The sequence below is a fragment of the Zootoca vivipara genome, chromosome Z1 (genome assembly GCF_965207765.1).
Source record: "Zootoca vivipara chromosome Z1, rZooViv2.hap1.1, whole genome shotgun sequence".
Lineage (NCBI taxonomy): Eukaryota > Metazoa > Chordata > Lepidosauria > Squamata > Lacertidae > Zootoca > Zootoca vivipara.
In genome coordinates, this window is record NC_142583.1 from 57275686 (window position 1) to 57296382 (window position 20697).

A 20697-nucleotide genomic window follows, 5' to 3' on the forward strand; every position below is an offset into this window, starting at 1 on the left:
GCTTTTAGGATCGAGGCATTAAAAATGTTTAAACTGTGCCATTCTTAAAATTGGTTCTTTTTTTAAAAAAATAACAAAATTTGTATACCGATTCAGTGCAAAATGAAACTTCTGAGTGATTTATAAACTCCTGTTCCTCCTCATAGGTGAGTAAGTAAACATCACTTAAGTAGCGTAATCTGGATGAAGTAGGTTAAAACATGTGAAGAAAGGAGTAGTTTTCTGTAAATTCTTTAAGACAAAATTGAAGATATGGCCAACCCAAGACTTTGGGAACATGGAGAGTAACCAACAAAAAGATCCTTGTTTGTGCTATAGTAAATTTTAGTTTTCTGTGATGACAACACATTTTTAATGATTCACCATCGAAGAGGTATCAGTGTTGTTATTTAAGTGTGTGAGTGTGTGTGTACGTACACACACACACACACACACACACACACACATACCACTTGATTGTAATAAAACCTCGAAGTGGCTTACACATAGCTGCCAAGTTTTCCCTTTTCTCGCGAGGAAGCCTATTCAGCATAAGGGAATTTCCCTTAAAAAAAGGGATAACTTGGCAGCTATGGGCTTACAAAAACACAAAAGGACAAGCGGTAACACAAAAAATTAATACACATGGGCTGCATTTGAATGCAATGCTAAGTTGTTTTTAAAACCATGGTTTGTTGGAAGAAAGTAGGATCAGTTTCACAGAGAGCAAAATAATGGTGGTTTGTTTCACCCAATGTTGATTTCATTTTCTAAGATACTCTTACCTCACACCTCTGTAGTTATGCAAGTTTCTGAGGCAGTGGGCAACAAAACAAAACAAAAACTTGTGGACAGTGAGTTCTGATTTAACTAGAAACCATGGTTATCACAAGCCAAAATTTGTAAATCAGCTTCAAACCATCATTACATACTCTGGTTGACTAGGCATAAACAAACTATAGTTAATTGTCCAGAGTAGGTTTAAAAAACCCCGCTGCTAAGGAAAAGAAACCATGGTTCAGCATTCCATGTGAACCAGGCTATGTAGTCCAAGGCATCCCAATTACTGGTTACAAGTTCAGAAAATATCACAACATGCCATTTTAAAACCTGTGGCACAAAGACCACATGTAGCACTGCACATTTTGGAGAGCTCCAGAAGTGGTTTTGCAAGACGTTTACCTCAGACTTTTATCTAACCTTTAGTAACTAATTTCAAAAAGCAGCCTTTTATCAAAAGCCTGATGACAAAAGCTCACCTTTAGAATGTAATCCAGTAAGAATGCCAGTTCCCTGAGGTAAAAACTACAGAGCTTGCCAGGCAAGAGGGAGGAGCGGTAAGTAATGAATGCCAAGCTCACCAATTAGTCTGTACAAAGAGGCATGTACATTCTAGCACAGACTTCACCTTAACTAAATCAGTTTGATACAGTACAATATATTTCAGCAGGTTGTAGCAATTAGGTTGTAGTAACAAATAGTTTTTCTTTTAAAATATGGTTTCACCGTTCTAAATAGCTATGCAGAGGCCCATTGAATGCCCTGAGAACACCCGATCCTGCAGTACTGTTGATGATACGCAGGTGTGAACCTGATCTGTAATCTGGGTGGAGTAACATTAGGATCATTATGTATGTGCAAAGCATTCCCTCCCACAAAAAAAAGGCTGTACAGAGCATATGAAATAAGTATAGCTTATTATGTTCCTCAGCTATTTTTAAGGCCTAAACTCTGAGGAGGTAATGGTGCGAGCAAATGGCATCCATTGCACTAGAACAGGCATCCTCAAACTTCGGCCCTCCAGATGTTTTGGACTACAATTCCCATCATCCCTGACCACTGGTCCTGTTAGCTAGGGATCATGGGAGTTGTAGGCCAAAACATCTGGAGGGCCGCAGTTTGGGGATGCCTGCACTAGAAGATCAACGACCTCACCCTGGGAAAGGGATCTGTGCGGACACCCATATATGCCAGGTTTTTTCCCTGCCATTTAAGAAGATTTGGGGGGATGTATTTACACAGCTGGTATAATTTTGGCTATTTCAGTTTTTACAAATAACTCAGCTCGGGTGTCTCACCCGACCCCCACCCCAAATCTTGGATTTCTGTTATCTATTTGTTAGGGGAGGAGATGAAGTAAACTAGAATTACAACACTGTGCAACATCTGAAACTCTTAACACAAGCCTTCAAGCACATGAGGTCCCACAATGAAGGACAGTGTAAGATGGGGGTGGGGGAGAAGAGGAAGGAAGGGAACAGCTAGACCAGCAATACACACACCCCTTCAGCTGCTATGGGTCTTTTGAAAATTGCATTCCAGATGACTGAACGTCAATCATCAAGGAAATAAAGGCAGCTACTGTATTAGGATGTCAGGTGAATCAGTCTTTACGTCATTGCTGCAAGTCTGGTGGCTAAATACGGGAACAGAGTCGCTTTGGAATGGCTAATCCTGCATTCCACAGCTAACTCGAGAAGAGATGCTTTTGCTTCATAATAGGAAGTAGTCTTGCCTGCCTGTGAAAGGGAATTGGAACATTGCTGTCATGGGTCAGCAGTTTCACTTCTATGGGACTTAATAAGGATGTTACATATTGAGAGGTTTGTTTGTTTTTTGAGGGGGGAGGCCATTTGGCATTTCAGAAATAAGAATGCTTTGTGCTGTCATTTGATGCTCTAAGCAAGTTAATCATTGGGCAGTAACTGGATGGCTCAATGGCAATAACAAAAAATATAAAGTATCTTGGGTGTTGTCTGGGATGCAGAATGTTCTCATTTCAAAGGTTTTTATGGCAAATCCACAAACATTTAAAAGAAAAAAGGTTGGGAAATTTTGGAAGAGCTGGGAATTAGGATTAGGGGACTGCCTTATTTTAAAGGTAGAGAATGGAGGATTTGACATCCCATGGTAAACGAGATAGTGGCTGTTGGTATATGTGCATGAATTTTCAAAATCTAAACACCAGATATGATTACCATACTAATAAAGGCGAGCCATAGTTTCGAAACAAGTGCTAGTTCTACTTGGAGTAAACTCACTGAAATGGATAGCCAGGGCTAACTCTGAGACATTAATTTCAATGGCTCTACCCTGACTAAAACTTAGTTGGATACAACCCTGCGTTTTGGATGTTGCGAAATGGTCTAATCTTTGTTACAGATAAAGTTTATAAATGCAAAGGCACAACAGCTTTTACAACATGTTGGCAAGTGCCTTACAAGACTGCTGTGAAATGTTATTACCATTCTGTTATGATGAATTCCACATTGCTTCCACCTGATAGTTTTGCGTATCCCGTCAAAATAGCTGACTTTTTCACCTCCCGGCCAGCTTTTAGCATTCCATCTCTATCCAACATGATTGCTTTTGAACTTCACTACGGGGCTTAGCTGTGTCAAATTCATTTTACTTGCAGGATGCTTTGAGGTTTTTAAAACTGTGAGCACAGGGCATAGTGCTGTCTTCCGAGGGTTAAACATAGCTGGAATCAAGAATTCTGCCCCTTGTGTTTATTTAAAGTTTTAGGGATTCCTAAGTACAGCAAATTCCACAAAATTGCATTCATCTGGGAAACTAATTCACATCAACTTTTGCCAGCCCCTCAAGGGAAATGTAGTACCTGCCAATATACTGGTTACTCGCTGGCATTAAAAGAGAGAGAGAGACAGGAGGAAATAGCCAGTTAGTTAATACTGTGCTCGTCATACAACTAGCATTTTAAACCAAATCAGGCAGAATAAAAATAGAAAAATAACTCAATGAGTTCTGACGTAAATAAATCCTATTTCTGAACCAAAACCAGAATCAAAACCCTAAGTTATTAACTTTATAGACTATTTAAGGCAAAAGAGATCAAGTTCTAGGAACCCTACCAACTTATCATGTCATGAGTCTCAGCACTTCAAAGCGAGTGACATCAAGGAGGCTTGCTTCCAAATGCAGGATTAAAGCATCCCCTTCATCTGGCAAGTCAAGAAATTTAAACTGGGCAATTGCTATTATCTGCATTTTAGAGGAGCCAAAATTCCTTAGCTTGGATGTTGATGTTATTCTGGGGTACACCCTCCAAACACATATATGTCAAGGCCCAACATGATCCTACTGTCATTGAATCACCCACAACGAAAACCATTGTATTAAATTACAACCCTTCTGCAGAAGTAAAACTTCACAACACCATTATTTTTAACATGCCATAACTTTTATTGGCACACAGTCTTCTACAGATAGTTTATGTTGTTTTGAGTAGATGCAGGAATTCATTAAGAAAGAAGTGAGAGAAACATACAACAAATACTACATATCATTTTACTGATATCTTTTCAGTTAATGAAGCTGGAAAGAAGAAGCAGAAAACAGAAGTCCTAAATGTAATAAAGAGGAACAGCTCCTCTCTCAAAGCAGAAAATGAAGTGTAGAGGAGAAAACAAGAGGAATTTGTCCTTTAAATAAGAGGCAATTGATTCACTCTTCTAATTTCCCCTGAAAGTGTTTGAGCATCTCTTGAACTTTTGGGAAGGGGGTAGTTCATGAACAGCAATTTTGCAGTTCATAAATGGAAATGACAAAAATAGGTTTGTCAGCCACAGTAGCTCCTCCCACTCTTAGCTTCCTTTTAAATATTACCTTTCTGAGAACACTCCCCCACCCCCCTTCTTGATAACATGGAAGAGACACAAAGCTATACTACTACAACAACAACAACAGTTACATCTCCAATAGCTTCATTCCCCCAAATACATACATGTTTGTCCCCACCTTATGCACAGTTTAGATTGATATTTTTAGCGGAGCAGGCATACTATATGGTTTACACAGAAGAAATGATTGATGAAGACTGGAATAATCAGGTACTTAGGATTGCATGCACATAATTGTGCTTAATATTGAGACTATAGTTTGTAAGGAAAGGGAAAAATACATGAGAAGGATTGCTATAGGAAATATGAGAAGGATCACTTATGGTGAGAAGCTGCCCTATAGGCTCTTCTCTAAATTAACGCTAAAACAAAAGATGCCAAGTACATTCCACACAAATTAGAGTAATGGAACCCTGGTGCTCTTTTTTGTTTATAAAGACAACCAAATTTTCAGAGTGAGATGGGGAGAGAAGGGAAATAGTTTGAACTGTGGTTGGTGGGACTGCGTAACCCTTTCCCCATGACTATTATTGCTTTGCTCAAATTTCTCCAGTACCAAAATGTTTGTTTTTTAAAAGAAGCTTTCAATTGACATTTTGTTTCACATTACGTACAAGAAAGAGATGGGTGCATGGATTTTTTGGGGGGAGGGGGGTGACTTATATAACTGCAGCACTCTATATACTTTCTATTACTGTACTGGTCTCTCCAGAAGAAAAGTTGTAAAGTATCATCAACATTCAACTCAACTGGAAATAGATGTACCAATAATACATTCATTTTCAGTAGCTTATAAAATAATTTATTCAAGTGTGTGTTAAATGACTTGGCGTTGAAGTCTGTCCAAAAAATTGCATCTGGTTTCCATCCTTTCTCATGGGAAACAAGTCTGTACTTCAAGTGAAAAAAATAAATCAAATACCAGGGAGCAAAAATAATAATAATAATAATCCTACACAGCCATTGGGGAAGTTAGGGTGCTGTGAAAGATGGTTATAGACATTTCATGTGCCTGATGATGAGAACAAACTAAACCATAAACAAAGTGAATGATTTAGCAGAAAGCGTTCACAAGAACACTACCTGTGCCAGTTTCCTACTTCACTGCATCCCTGATTTTCAGTTCCACTCTTATCTTATCAACCTGATGTGAGCAAGGCTTCTGGACTGGGAATATGTCATTGCTGTGTTCTGTTCAAAACATGGTACACTCTTGATGCTAATAAAGATACTGTAGTACCAGTAGCTGCAGCAGCTGCTGAAAACATTGTCAACACCCCCCCCCCTTCTCTCTTAGAGTACCATTCTAACAGTTCAAAGTGCTAAAAAGAAAGAAGATGAAACTTGTGCATTTTAACAGTCAACTGCTGGAATATATCTGACAGAGGGAGCAGTTTAGAGTGTTCACACTAATCCACTCCTTCGATAGAACTGCTGTCCGCTGTTATTTCAGCATAAACCACAATCTCTGGCATACACTACAGTCATTTACCTAGTTAAAGGTAGGTAGCCGTGTTGGTCTGACGTAGTCGAAACAAAATAAAAAAATTCCTTCCAGCAGCACCTTAAAGACCAACTAAGGTTTTTTATTTTGGTATGAGCTTTCGTGTGCATGCACACTTCTTCAGATACACTGAAATAGAAGTCCCCAGACGCTTATATGTAGAGAAAGGGTGGGGAGGGGTATCACTCAGAAGGGTGGTGGAAATGGGTGATTGACTGACTGATAGCTGTCACCCATTTCCAACACCCTTCTGAGTGATACCCCTCCCCACCCTTTCTCTACATATAAGCGTCTGGGGACTTCTATTTCAGTGTATCTGAAGAAGTGCACATGCACATGAAAGCTCATACCAAAATAAAAAACTTAGTTGGTCTTTAAGGTGCTGCTGCAAGGAATTTTTTTTTTGAGTCATTTACCTGTTTTCTAGTAACAGCATATCAGAAGCTCCCTTGAAACTGTATGCAAATGAAAGGGGTCTACACATGATAAAGAGGAGACGATGCTGTGTGCACAGCCCTGCTTTCAAAGTCTGGAGCCCCAAAAGTCACTGCTGGACCCAAGAGCAGAAAACTACATGCCCAGAGCTGCATCATGCAGGGCTCCAGGATACATAGAGCTTTACACCTAAAGGCTTCCTATTTGGGGACATCCACGTGCATGGTGTCGACATTGGTTTAGTGACATGGTCAGGGCAAGGGCAAGCTTCCTCTTCAACACATGAGGTCTCATTCATAACACATGAAGGGAGCTACAGACTTCCACAGCTCTTGCTATACAGCAAACATGAGGGCCAAATGCAGTCATCCCCCTAGGCTTCTATCTGGATACAGCATATCCTGGAACCCTAAGTATCCTTTCTACTAACCATTTCCAGGGGTTAGTTTATTACAGCAAATATATTAGTCTTGTGGCACCCTAAGGACTGAAAAAATTGTCATAGTGTAGGCTTTCATGGTCTACAGACTATTTCATAAGATGCAGAAAGTGTAATCCTAAACTGACAGATTTGTATGCACATGGGTGTAGATAAATATATGTACAATAAGTGGAGGAAAGAGGGAAATGAAATGAAAAAGACTGTGACAATTCAGGCTTGAATGAATATAAAAGAATTACAGTGACCATTCACAAAGCAGTGTTGCCAATAACACGAACTTCCTGACAAAGACCAGCAATTCACTCATCTGATTAAGTGGGTTCCAGCACTCAAAACCTTGCACCATAGTAAAATTTGAGGTGCCACAAAACTTTTGTTGCTTCTGCTACTAACCGTGGCTGTAGGAAAATATGTGATAGGCATTGGTACTGAGACAACGCTGTCTAATGTTTCCGGGATCCAAAGAGGATTAGAAACAGATGGAGAATATGGGACTGGAAACTGGCACAAACCCACAAGACAGCATCCCCCCTTAAACAATGCTAAGATACCAAGTCTGGTACCAAAGGACAATTTATTTGATCTTTGCTCGCCTAATCCTGTGATAAGCTGACTTTGCCTCCAGCTGTCAGGTAGCAGACACTAGTGACTCATATCCTGTATGGAAGCTGAAACACTAACTCATTCACTATCGGAATAACTCAGTGGAAAGCTCCAAGGATCTTCCAATTTAGGTACCAAAAAAGGGCTGAAAACCAGGGTTGCTGCCACATTCCACTCCACACATTGCCCTATTACTGTTCCACACACTTCCTTCCCCACCCCCAAACTCTGACGAGGAAATCGTTTTTGCAGATCTGTCACATGCAAAAAACATATGCACATATAAAAACAAAAGTAAAACATAAAAAGCAGCAATAATTCAACTTGTATCAATTTCAAATCCAAAACAGACAACCAGCTGGGATAACCATCTTCACTGAGAAGCCTTGCTGAAAGAGGAAAGGCTCAACAAATACCAAATACCACAGAGGTGGTGGTTGTCTGATACATAAAGGGGGAGGGGGTCCCAACACATTCAGGGCCCATTTCTGCAGGATGCTCTCTCCTGCAGAACAAATAAACTGTTTACAGTGACAAGTACCGGACGCTATATTCCTGTAATATAAACCCTGCCTGAATGATGCACTCTAAAACCTAATTTCCAGGTGTGCAGGATGAGCTATAGTCAACAGTGGTGAAGAGGGGAGGTGCTCTCAGGCTTCTATTTTTTATTTTTTTTGGTACTGTTCATATTCCAAGGCTGAAGCTTCCTTACTGAGAACTGGTCCTAGGCTGAGCTCAAAGTTAAAACTCTAGTTTTCTATCACCACTACCACTCCCCCCCTAAACCAAATCACTGGATGGAAACACACACAGAGGACACTGACACTTATAAGCAATAGGTAATGCAATCAAATGTTTCTGTCAGGTCTCATACTTGGACACAGAATTTAGATTTTATGGGGGGGGGCGTAGTGGTTTTGATCATGATAGTTCATTCTCTATAAGTTCAGCGTCTACTAGTTCATTGCCTATAGGACATAAAAACAAAGACAAGATACAAGGTTTCAAAGGAAGTATAAGGAGGAGAGGTTACAAATATCACTAAATTAGGTGAAATTTTAGCTCTGTATTAGCAAGCTAAAAGCTCAGGAGATATTTCTCTACAGGGTGATCTGACGGGTTTGGGTCATACAAATACACCCAACCATTTTAGTAAAATAATAGTACAGTGGTACCTCACAAGACGAATGCCCTGCAAGACGAATTTCTGATGGTGACTTGCAAGACGAATTCGTTTTGCGAACAATTCGTCTTGCGAATCGCGGTTTTCCCATAGGAATGCATTGAAATTTAATTAATGCGTTCCTATGGGCAAAAAAAGAAATTTCAATGCATTCCTATGGGAAACCGCGATTTGCAAGGCAATTTTTTCGCAAAATGAATTGACTCACGGAACGAATTAAATTCGTCTTGCGAGGCATCACTGTAATATATTAATGACGCCCCTTCAGGCTACATAACTCCATTACATCGCAAAACATCAAAGGGTATACATGCATTCCAACATACAAAAAGAACAATGTGCGGTTTTTCCTTAGTATGAGTTATTACATATTTTTTTCCAAAAAGAAGAAGAAGCTTTTACCTTTGCAGATTCATAGTCAGTTTGCCTGAACAGGTCTTGATCTTGTTTTGTGCTTCCAGGTGAGTCATACCATCGGCACTTATCCCATCGATACTGAGAACAACGTCACCTATTCCCACATTTGCATTAGCCGCTTTGCCTCCATCACTCAACTGCAAGGTAACAAATGCAAAGATATAAGTATTAGTTTAGAAAAAAATTACCACCCAATAGCATTACCCCAAGAGTTAACCAGACTTTGTGAAGTTTCTAAATGGTCATTCAAAAACCAAATGTTACAAACGTTCTTACAGTAAATAAGAATTCATTGTAAGGATCAAGTCACATGATCCCATCAGGGCATGGTGGCCTCTAGAAAAGAGCATCCAGTCCGTACTTTAAAGTCCAGCTCCAACAGTATTTGACGGAGGGGAAGGATTATTTGATTATTTGACCACTGGCAGTGTTCACTTAAGCTTTACACAAATTAGCTCCCAACGTGTCAGTAAATAATTGGGTCATGTTGTGGTACAGCCATACAATGTTCAGTACAGAACACTAGCAAGTCATAGAATTATAGAATTGTAGAGTTGGAAGGGACTGTGAGGGTCGTCTAATTCAGGCGTCCCCAAACTTCGGCCCTCCAGATATTTTGGACTACAATTCCCATCATCCCTGACCACTGGTCCTGTTAGCTAGGGATCATGGGAGTTGTAGGCCAAAACATCTGGAGGGCCGCAGTTTGGGATTGCCTGGTCTAATTCAACACCCTGCAATGCAGGAATCTTTTGCCCAACGTGGGACTCATACTTGCGACCCTGAGATAAAAAATATCATGCTCTACAACTATACTGTGTGTTATTGGAGGTAGTACTCACCATAGATTCCCTCCTGGCAGCAATGTGCTGGTGGGACTGTGTGATTCAAAAGCAATCCCCCTCCTCATCTTGAGGACCATGCCTCCAAGTGAAACTTTAGTACTATGGACCTGGAGTTGTTAGCAAGCAGATCTAGGGAAAGTGGCATCACCAACCCACACGAAATTGGGAATGGGAAGCCATCCATAAAGTTGTCAGCGGAGTACAGATTAGAGAGGGCCTTGTGAATACACACCCAACTCTCCGGACCAATTAGGAAACATGCCTGCACTTGCCCAGGGCAGGTCTAGCATCTTCACTGAAATCAGTAGTGAAAAACCAGCAACTTCATGCATCTCTTTAGAGAGGTCACTTTCATGTTAAGAGCATATTGCATCTAGAACTGTATATCTTCTTTATTCAACGTGACAAGGTTATTCATGAGTTATAAGTGAAGTAGCACTACAAAATGACATACAAAGCTGAAAGTGAGATAAGTGGATCCAGAAACTCGATCAAAGCTGCCGCCACAATCAGCACAAAGTATGGGTGTAGCCATGCATTATCTCTGCATTGATTATGTAAATGGAAGCCCAAACAATATTCCATGCAGTTCTAGACAGCAGCCTTCGTACTCTATTATATTACATCAGACATGGGGAATGATGCTTTCTGAGAATACAAGTCGGAGGTACCTAAAATAGGCCCAAGAACTCCTTAGGTCTAACAACCTAGGCGATTAAGAAATGTTAATATGGAAGAAGTTCGTGGAAGGAAAGTTTCTCACCCACCTCTGTAGCCATCTTTGTCCACCGAAAAGTTTCTTTGAAAAATTAGGAATCTCTTGAAAAATGTAGGATGGTATTGGAAACAGCGTATAGGAAACTTTCCTTCCAGTGACCTACTTCAAGTTAACTTATCTTAGGATTCACGCCCAATTTTGTTTTCTGTGTGTGACTTAGTTGAGTAACACCTGTACTACTAAAAGCTGACTGATACAAATCAGCAAATGCTCAATAAAAAAAAAAACAGCTCTTTTTAACAGACACCGAAATGTTGTTATGGTTGGCACTTTGTGGGGGTGGGGATGCTGAAGGCTGAACAAACAGAAGAGAAGACCTTCTCTGTGACCACCTCAAGATGTACAGGTGAAGTCAATGGAGCAACCAGGAGCAGGGCCGGCTCTAGGTAGACCCCAGTGGCGTGGTGTGCCAGGGCGCAGCGATCTCCGCCCCTCAGCACCAGGGCGCGCGACCTGCTTGAGACTGCCCTGACCAGGAGGGCATGCTATGTGGAGCTCAATAATTACAGATCACATTTAAAAATGCAGATCTTGCAGTACAGTAATAATATGCTTCAAGAATCTGAATGCAAGTAAACAAAATTTAAGAAGATCATTGCCAATGCTATTAATTGATGTTGTGTAGTAAGGCTTCTGACAGCAAAATAGGATGAGACCTAATTCTCCATGATTTCCCTTCCCCTATGCAAGCCCCCTGCATTCTCCTCTCCCCAGTCTGCTCTGGATTAACCACCCCCCAAAAACACCTCTGGAGCAGATTTAGGGGTTGTGGGGACTGCGGGGGGGGGGGGGATTCACCAAAAATTGTCCCCTCCCTATTCCACTGTTTTGCTGAGCAGCAACCCAACATACAACCCTTTTTTACCCTTATATTTTGATCAAAATTCATTTTAAGGTATATATTGGTATTATTAGGCAGCAAAAACCAGAGAGAACCTCAACATTAAGTCGAAATGCAAGCCCCTTAAACTGAACTATTTAACATTTTAAAATTTAGATCAAATTAACAGGCACGGGCAAAATCAGCATCTCTTACTTAAAGAGAATGAAAATAGTTCAGTAATTATTCAGCAGCAAGTGAATGAATAGCACTGCCACTGGGAACATGAATAAAATCTTAAAAGAATATAAAGATGGAAAGAGCAAGTTATCCTTTCCATTCAGCCTGCCAATGTGGGATTATTCCCTTCTGTATGTTCGCATATGCTTCTGTTCTGCCTAGTTTCAAGTGTCTCACGGCATGGGGCTTCCAATACTTTTCTCTAATAATTTATTGCACTGCTGTACTGCTACATAGACCTCACTGTTGATAAATTAATTACCCCTGCCCCATTCACATAAAGAGCATTCGGTCTTGGAGGGGAGAAATTTCCATTGCTCGCATTTCCAACCATTACTCCCAGCTATTAACCATAACTCAACTCACAAATGATAAATCAGTCTCACTTTTGGGTTTCTGCTCTTGCCAATTCCTTTCAAATATAGCAATGCTAAATGAAAATGTTAATTTATGTCATTTGATTTCTTTTATCTAGCCTTGCAAATAAATGCCGTTTCTCTCAATTATTTTTGACTGCATTTTTGTGTACACATGAACCAACTTCTTTAAGAGTTTAAACCACTGCGAGCAACTAGAAATGCCCCCACAGTGGAAAAGAGGAACACGCTTCCCTTGTATATCATAAAGACACTTTCTATGTTGTCTTTCAAGCACCAATTGAAGTTGTTCCTCTTTCAACAAACCCTCTAAGTAGATAATTTTTATCCCAGTTGGTAATAATATTGAATTTGAATTGATTTAATAAGTGTGTTGTTTCAACATACATATACATATACATACGTGTGTGTGTGTGTGTGTTTTCCTAAATGCAATCACTTTAGTAGTTTTTATATGTGCAAATATTCTGCATGTTTTCCTTGTAGAGTTTTGGGAGTTTCATAAATTAAACAAACAAACAACTGATTTGTGTAAGACATGAACATGGCTATTCCACATATTGCTTGTCGCATATAAATGCCTTTAACCACATGCACTACTCCATTCATATCCATTAGTGCCCTCAGAAGCAGCACTATCACACTACAGTGGTACCTCTGGTTGCGAACGGAATCTGTTCCAGAGCTCCGGTCGAATCCCGAGGTTTCCGCAACCGGAGGTGCCTGTTCTGCGCACATGCACAGCACGACAGAGTGCTTCTGCACATGCACGTGCAGCGAAACCTGGAAATTTACTTCCAGGTTTGCCGTGTGCATATCCTGAAGGATACATATCAAGAGGTACAACTGTAATGTTATGTGGGAATGAGCCAGTTCACACAAGTGCATTGCAGCCTTACAAACTGCAAACACACCTTGCATAATCACATCAGGTACTCCTCTTCTATATCCAGAGAAACTTTCCAATAGCACCTCTCTCATAATACACCAGAAGGGTGGAGTTGTCGCTATGCCTTGGCTTTTATCCTGTGTCATAACACTTAATCACCTCTATTCTCAGGAATCTCCCCACGCATATCTTCTGTCATGCAATGACTCCCAGGTCTAAGCTTGGACTTTATCAGAAAAAAAGCCCTTTCAGATTATTGGGGATGCTTGCAGGAGGCTGACCCATGCCACTCTTTTTTCTCTGTGTCCTCTGTCCTGTTCCGTGGGACTTTATTCTTTAATTGTTGCAGGTGCAACAGCAAGCTAAGCTAGTTCAGTTCTGGAGGACAGGAAAGGCAAAACAGATACCATGAACTAGGGGGACACAGCTTTCATTGAGTCATAGAATCATAGAAATGTGGAGCTAGAATGGGCCACAAGGGTCATCTAGTTCAACCCCCTGCAATGTAGAAATCTTTCACTCAACCTGGGGCTAGAACCCATGACCTTGAGATTAAAAGTCTTATGCTCTACCAACTGAGCTATCTTTCATCTGGCTAGAATTTGTCTCTGTTAATGCCTCTTTGGCTGTCTGGATGGAGAGTTGTCTGTCTTCAAGAAGGGTAGAGAGAACTGTGAAATAACAACCTCCAATGGACTTGCTATGGTCAGGAAGATGCTGAGGAGACATTTATTGTCCTAATCTCCTCCATCAGTATTTCCTCAACCCTATAGCCTGTTTTTGAAAATTGTATTTTATTGGAAATTAATCTCATTGTTTCATGCGGCAACTGTTCCTGGCTCTTTCAATTAATCCAAGCTTTTCTACTTTTAAAAAAAAGTTTCAGAGATTATTTGTTGACAGCATGTTAGCTAACTATGGTCCTGCAAAATTTCTATTTCTGCAGCAGATCTAAGAGTCAGTGGAATGGTTGAGCTGCAAGACTATGAAATGGCACTCAATATTTGTTGCTATCGGTGCTTGTCCTTTTTGGTGAACACATGTCGCTTTTTGGCAGAGTGCATGCTAGATGTCCAATTTGGAATGGTTCATAGAAGAAACTGCACACTCAGCCAACTGCTATATATAGGGATCCCCTCTTTATTTCGCTTGTATCCTCTTTATAACCTGATAGCACTGCAATGTTCTGGATTCCTCCTCCCCAAAGGACAAGCAAGGTTCCCTTTCTACAAACAGTTTAGACATTATAGGAGTCCAAGATTTAATATTTCTAAACTGATTGTTGCCACACACCTTCCTCCTTACAGAAATATTACTTTCCTATTCAAGCCAGTGCAGACGCAATGTTCCTGATTTTATAATCATACTAAGATCAGGGTATATGTTCCTCCAGCTCCTTATATTCTCATGCTTAAATTCACCCACTCCTTCCCCACCTCCACCAGCCACTGGACTTAAACCAGTTCACACGATCCAGGGGTTTGTCTTAATCAATGTGTGCAAAGCAGCAGATCTTTTTCAGCTTTGCGCTGAAATGCTCTATTTGTAGAAGACACACACACACACACCCAAAAAAAAAAAGTGTTCGTGGCTTTAAAAAAAATATGTGCTGATATCCCCCTGATACACAAGACAAAGTGGCCTACTGGGAGTTATCTATGTTAAAATGTGGTTTTGGCTAATGTTACAGTAAAAATTCATCTTGTCAAAATGGAAAGCAGGATTACATTCTTGTTGATAGTGCTAATTAACATGGAATTGATTTCGAGTGAAGTTTGTTAAACTTTGCACTCAAACACATTATTTTGTATGTTCATTTTATATAGTAAATCCAAGTGATTAGTGCCAAAAAATAAGTGATTAGTGCACATATTTTTCTTCCCATAAATTACCCTCCATATAACAATGGGTTGCTATTTGGAATTCATATTTCTTGGGAGCATTTTTCTTACCTTCATGTATAGTCTAACTGCCTTTAGTATACAGAAGCAGGGGGGAGATGTCAACTGTACATGATGGTGAGAGTATATGCTGCAGGAAATGCCAATTGACTATATGTCAGAGAGCCCAATATAAAGCCACCAGCACTATTGCACACTCAGACAGCCCAAGCACTCACCAATGCCTCCTGCCCATTCTAATTTTTATGTTTACAAGGATTAGAAGTGGCTGCCTGTATAAGTGCCTTCTGGAGGGTCCTGGGAATCATTAGCTTTTTTCTTTCAAGATTTCCAAATGTGCAGGTTGGAGACACCCTTAGTGTTTAGCGCATGTCTAATGTAAGACTCAGCTAGAGTCAAATGTGAAGTTTAGTGGATAATGCGCATGCTTGGGTTCTGTTCCTTGGGCCATTCCATTAACTCAAAAGACTTTGTTCCCCTAGTAGAGTCTAACAAGTTTACTTATATAACTCTGAGACTTATTAAAGCCTGCCTATTAATTATATGAACCTAAAGAGAGTAACTTCACTTGTTCATGAAAACAAAAAATAAGTGCAAGCAACTTTGGGCAAATATTAGTCCAATCAGAATGATATTTTTGGCGATTCCAATATCATGCCTACCTTCACATTCTCTTAATTTAACTTGTACGCAATTCCAGATTTGTGGCAAGGTGCTTTCATTTCAAAACTCAAAATGAGTTACAAATGAGCAAACTGGCTGAGGAAATAGTTACAGGTAGGTAGCCGTGTTGGTCTGAGTCGAAGCAAAATAAAAAAATTCCTTCAGTAGCACCTTAAAGACCAACTAAGTTTATATTTTGGTATGAGCTTTCGTGTGCATGCACACTTCTTCAGATACACTAGAAACAGAAGTGTCAGACCCTATATATATACAGAGGGTGGTGGGGGTGGGTGGGAATGCAATTAGTCCTCAGCCCAGGACTAATTGCAGCCATCAGCAGCCATTAACAGCCATCTACAGGTTTACCACTCCCATCAGCCCATCGCCCATTCCCACCCACCCCCACCACCCTCACCACCCTCTGTATATATATAGGGTCTGACACTTCTGTTTCTAGTGTATCTGAAGAAGTGTGCATGCACACGAAAGCTCATACCAAAATATAAACTTAGTTGGTCTTTAAGGTGCTACTGAAGGAATTTTTTTATTTGGCTGAGGAAATGTTTGGCTTCCCCAGTGGAAGGTGCTGCAAAAAATGAGTACTGTTGGTATTGGTATTCAACAGCTTATGTTTCACAGAGGTGCCATTTACTTAGTGCTGCACAAGAGCCTGCCTGAGCCGAAAGCCCAGCATGAAAATGTACATGACATTTGCTGGTACTGTAAATGTCATTAGACACATACCATGCCACGGTAGGTCAGTCCTCAGTAATAAGGATTTCAGAATACACTTCATGCATTCTACTTGCCTGGCTGCATCAAGATGATAAATTTGTAGTCAGAAGATCTGGCCAAGAAATTTTAGCTTCCTGTAGTATGCGCATTAAGCAGACCTCTGCTACAATTATAGTGCTACACAATGAAATAGGCTCACAGCAAAGTTGCTTGGTTGCTTTCCGTCGAAAGAACAGGTATGACTTTTCACACAATTCTGGCTTCAGTTTTCCACCAGCCACACCAATTTAAATACCAGTTACATTACAAGTATGACCTGCAACAGGCTGTTGCAGCGTACTTTCAATCCATAACGGGAATACTTCTGCTCAGAGCTGCAGCCAGTCATGCTTTAAAGATTGGGCTTAAGCAGGACCATTATTTCATCCCCTGCCTTCAGTTTCCTCTTTGTCAGTTGACACTCAATACTCTGTGGCTCCTGCAGGCCACTAATCATGCTCAGTGTTCACTGGGCTGGTTTTTTTTGGGGGGGGGGTGAGGGTGGGGGTAGGTGTGCCTTATGTTGTTGTTTTTAAAGAAAAGGTTTTGTACTTCTGTATACTGTACTGTACTTCAGGGTTCAACTCACGAAGCATGTTGATGCCTTGCTCTTGTTTCTCTCTGGCTCCAGTGCTATTGCCACTCAGCTGCACGCAGTTTGCTATTAGATGGGGATGGTTCACACCTTTTAAATAGCTGGCTGCATCATCATTTCTATCACATACTAACTATATCCAACTGTTCTGTAATCCATCTATGTAATTTTGCTTTGGATTTAAATTTGGTCTTTAATTCCTAGTTTGCAAATGAGTACTGAGGAAGAAGTTGGCAGTGGTGACTTCGCCCATAATACTGGCATTGAAAGTATGTGAATAATTACAGACTTGTCGTTTTCTCCCAAGGGTACCTAAATCAACAGCCACACTACTTTATGTGTCGAGTATTTAAACAAAGTTAACAGTAGAGCAATTCTCCCCTGCAAATAGAGGACATGAAGTGCTATGGACCATTGGGATAATCAAGATTTGGTGAGCACACAGACCACTACTGCTTTGCCTTCCAGAAAACATGCCAAAACATCTATACTGCTGGTTTTAATATAATAGCTCCGAAGAGATATCTGGCACAGTCTGGTGGGACTGCACCACTTAATACAGGCAGGAGAGACATACAAAAAACATTTATATTATTTCCTCCAACCAACCAAAGTACATAGGATTCCCAGACTGTCCTCTATCAATGAAGCTCCAAACTTGCTTAGCTTCACCAAGACTGTAGCTCCAAGAAGCTTCAGACCATACTCTGGGTCCAACAACCGATTTGAAACAGCATTCAAAAAGGAAGGTTTCATCCTAGGCATCTACTTGTTGTGCTGCTTATTCAAGGTCTTTATTGCTGCATAACAATAAAGGATTGGGGACTGCAGTATTCAAACATTCTGTTCCCCCATATGCATTATGCGTATCTTAAATATATTATTTCAGTCTCTATTTGAGAATTTTATTTTTACTTATAAAACAAAAATGTACCTTTTGGGATGGATCAAAATTGTTACACACACACACACACACACACACACACACACACACAATAGTAAAAATCCAACATGGAGATGACACCTGTGGCACTATGAAACCTTCCCTATTTCATACTGAGAATAAGCCAACAGCAATCGTAACAGCTGCTAGGGATACAGACTGAATTGGTCTGGAACAGCCTCCCTTGGGAGGTTGTAGACCAGGCATTGACAACTTCCAGCCCATGGGCTGGATATGGCCCATGGAGGCCATTTATCCGGCCCATGGGCCACCCGTGAACTGAGCCGCCCGCTCGGCAAGTCCCCAGCGCACTGCAGTAAACCGGCATGGCGACTCGCTGACCAGCACCGAAAATCACTTCTGCGCAGCTACAGACATGTGCAGAAGCGATTTCTGGTGCTGCGCTGCCCATTTCCAAAATGTCCTCAGTGCCAGAAATTGCTTCTGCGCGTGTCCGCAGCTGTGCAGAAGCGATTTCGGGTGCTGGCTGCCCATTTCCAAAATGTCCGCAGTGCCACCGGAAATCACTTCTGCTCCTGTCCGGCCCACGGGCAGAAAAGGTTGCTGACGCCTGTTGTAGACTCTCCTTCCTTGGAGGTTTTTAAGCAGAGGTTGGATGGCCATCTGTCATGGATGCTTTAGCTGAGATTCCTGCATTGCAGAGGGTTGGACTAGATGACCCTTGGGATCCCTTTCAACTCTACAATTCTATGATTCTAGGGGTGGGGGAGCATCTTGATACTCATTCACAGTTTGGGGCCATTTGGAGAAGCTGTTTCACAAGATCAACTTAGCTGCATTTCACTGAAACCCTCTCTCTAATAAGGCAATATATCAAAACAAACCCAAGGCCATTTGGGGTGTTTGGAAAGGAAAAAGAAAGTTAGAGCAATAAAAACTGTAAGTGCTGCCTGGAGGTTTGGGAAGGAATGTTTCAACATCAGCTGTATTATGAGGAAAACTTCCTTCCTTCTTGATCTGATCTGACTATTGGGACACCAACAGCTCTCACTTATTTGTTTTCCATTTCATCTGAAAGGGAGGAGTTGTGCTTTGCCAGGAATGCCATGTGCAAAACAGAAAGGCTCCAATTTCTGCATCCTCAGTTGGGTTCTGCTTTTAATAGCAGCAGCCTTAATTTCCCACTATTATTACCTTTTTCATGGATCCACCCAAATCCCAAGTAGCAGTACAAGTACTACCACTGCACCCCTTTATATGCACTGTGCAATCTCCTATTGATGTTTCTACCCCTTGACTTTGTAACACACCGAGTTTTAACAGCCATGGATGTTAAAACCTCTTTGCACATATATGGTTCTTTCTATACAAAATGCTACATGGGAAACAATTCACAAATAAAATAATCTGATGTTAGGACAGCATGTCTTGTTTTTCAACCTCAAGCTACCCTCGTAGATTTTTATTTAAAAAACAAACAAACTGGACAATTTCTGGTTTTCATCCATGCAGCTAAAGGGATAGTCTCTCCCCACTTTTATTCTCAGAACCGGTAGATTAAGCTAAGAGAAGCTGCATGCTTCTCATTGTTGCACCATCAAGAAAATTAAGTGGTGAAATAGAGTCTTATCAGTGTTGACAACCTGACTAGGGCATTCCTCCCCTTAAGCAGCACAACTAGCAGTGAAACTGTTGTCGTTTTTTCATCAGGTGAAAACTCATCTCCTTACTTGGCCTTTTGTGGATTGTTAGGAATTTTATCACCATAGCTGCCGAGTAACCCATTTTCCCCGGGAAACCCCCGTTTTTACGTACCGTTTCCCGGCGGTTCCCCATTTCTCTCCGTCTCCCATTTTTCTCCCTAAAAGTCTCCTGCCGGCGGCCATTTTCTTCCCCTGCTTTGCCCATCTATGGGCACCGAAAATGGCTGGCGTCGAAAGTCGCGTCTACGCATGTCTGGAAGTGCATAGACGCGACTTCCGGTGTCGGCGGAGGCAGAGCGACACCGGAAGCTGCATCTACGCAACTTCCGGAGTCGCGCGGCTGCTGGTCCGGGACTTGGCAGGTATGTTTATCACACTGAGGAACCCATATTGTGGCTCCCTGGCTATTTCATTATTGTATTTTTATCTGCTTTTGTAAAGTTGGGTTGAACTGGTTTTAATATAGTGTTTTGTCTGTTTTATTGTACAGGACTAAAAGCCCAGTTTAGGATTATATAATGGAGAAACTAGAAATGGTCATATAAAAAAAGAGAATGAAAGACAGGGGAGTCTCCCTGCAGCACACTTTAAAATCATCAAGTAGGTCTGAGATGTAAGGTAATTTTGGTCTACTAAATTGGACTCCTTTTGTGCTTGCTTGCTTCTTTGCAAGAAAGCTCAAAGAAGGAGATTTCTGACAATTTATGGTGACATAATTTATTGTGGCACAATCTTTATTCATGACAGTCTAGATTTTTTGAAAGCATTCATTCATTGACCTTACTATCAGAAACAAATGGCTTATGGAATATTTTATTGCCAGAAAATCCTACAAAGTGCAGTCAGAGATCTACAGAGTGTTCAATCCTATACATGTCTGCTCAGAAGTAAGCTGAACTGAGCTCAACAGGAGCATATGGGATTGTAGATGCATATGGGATTGCGGTCTACATGGTTATTTTTATTACACATGTATATATTCTTAAGAAACACACAGAA

General features: G+C 40.9%; 1 protein-coding gene across 11 annotated transcripts in view; it reads right to left on the reverse strand.

The window, feature by feature from the left end:
- PDLIM5 (PDZ and LIM domain 5) overlaps window positions 1–20697 on the reverse strand; it is a 138985-nt gene that overhangs the window by 79831 nt on the left and 38457 nt on the right. For all 11 annotated transcript variants that reach the window (XM_088660501.1, XM_035112566.3, XM_088660503.1 and 8 more), the window contains exon 3: window positions 9195–9346. In XM_088660501.1, coding sequence (XP_088516627.1) covers window positions 9195–9346 — 152 coding nt within the window. The remainder of the gene's footprint in view (window positions 1–9194; window positions 9347–20697) is intronic.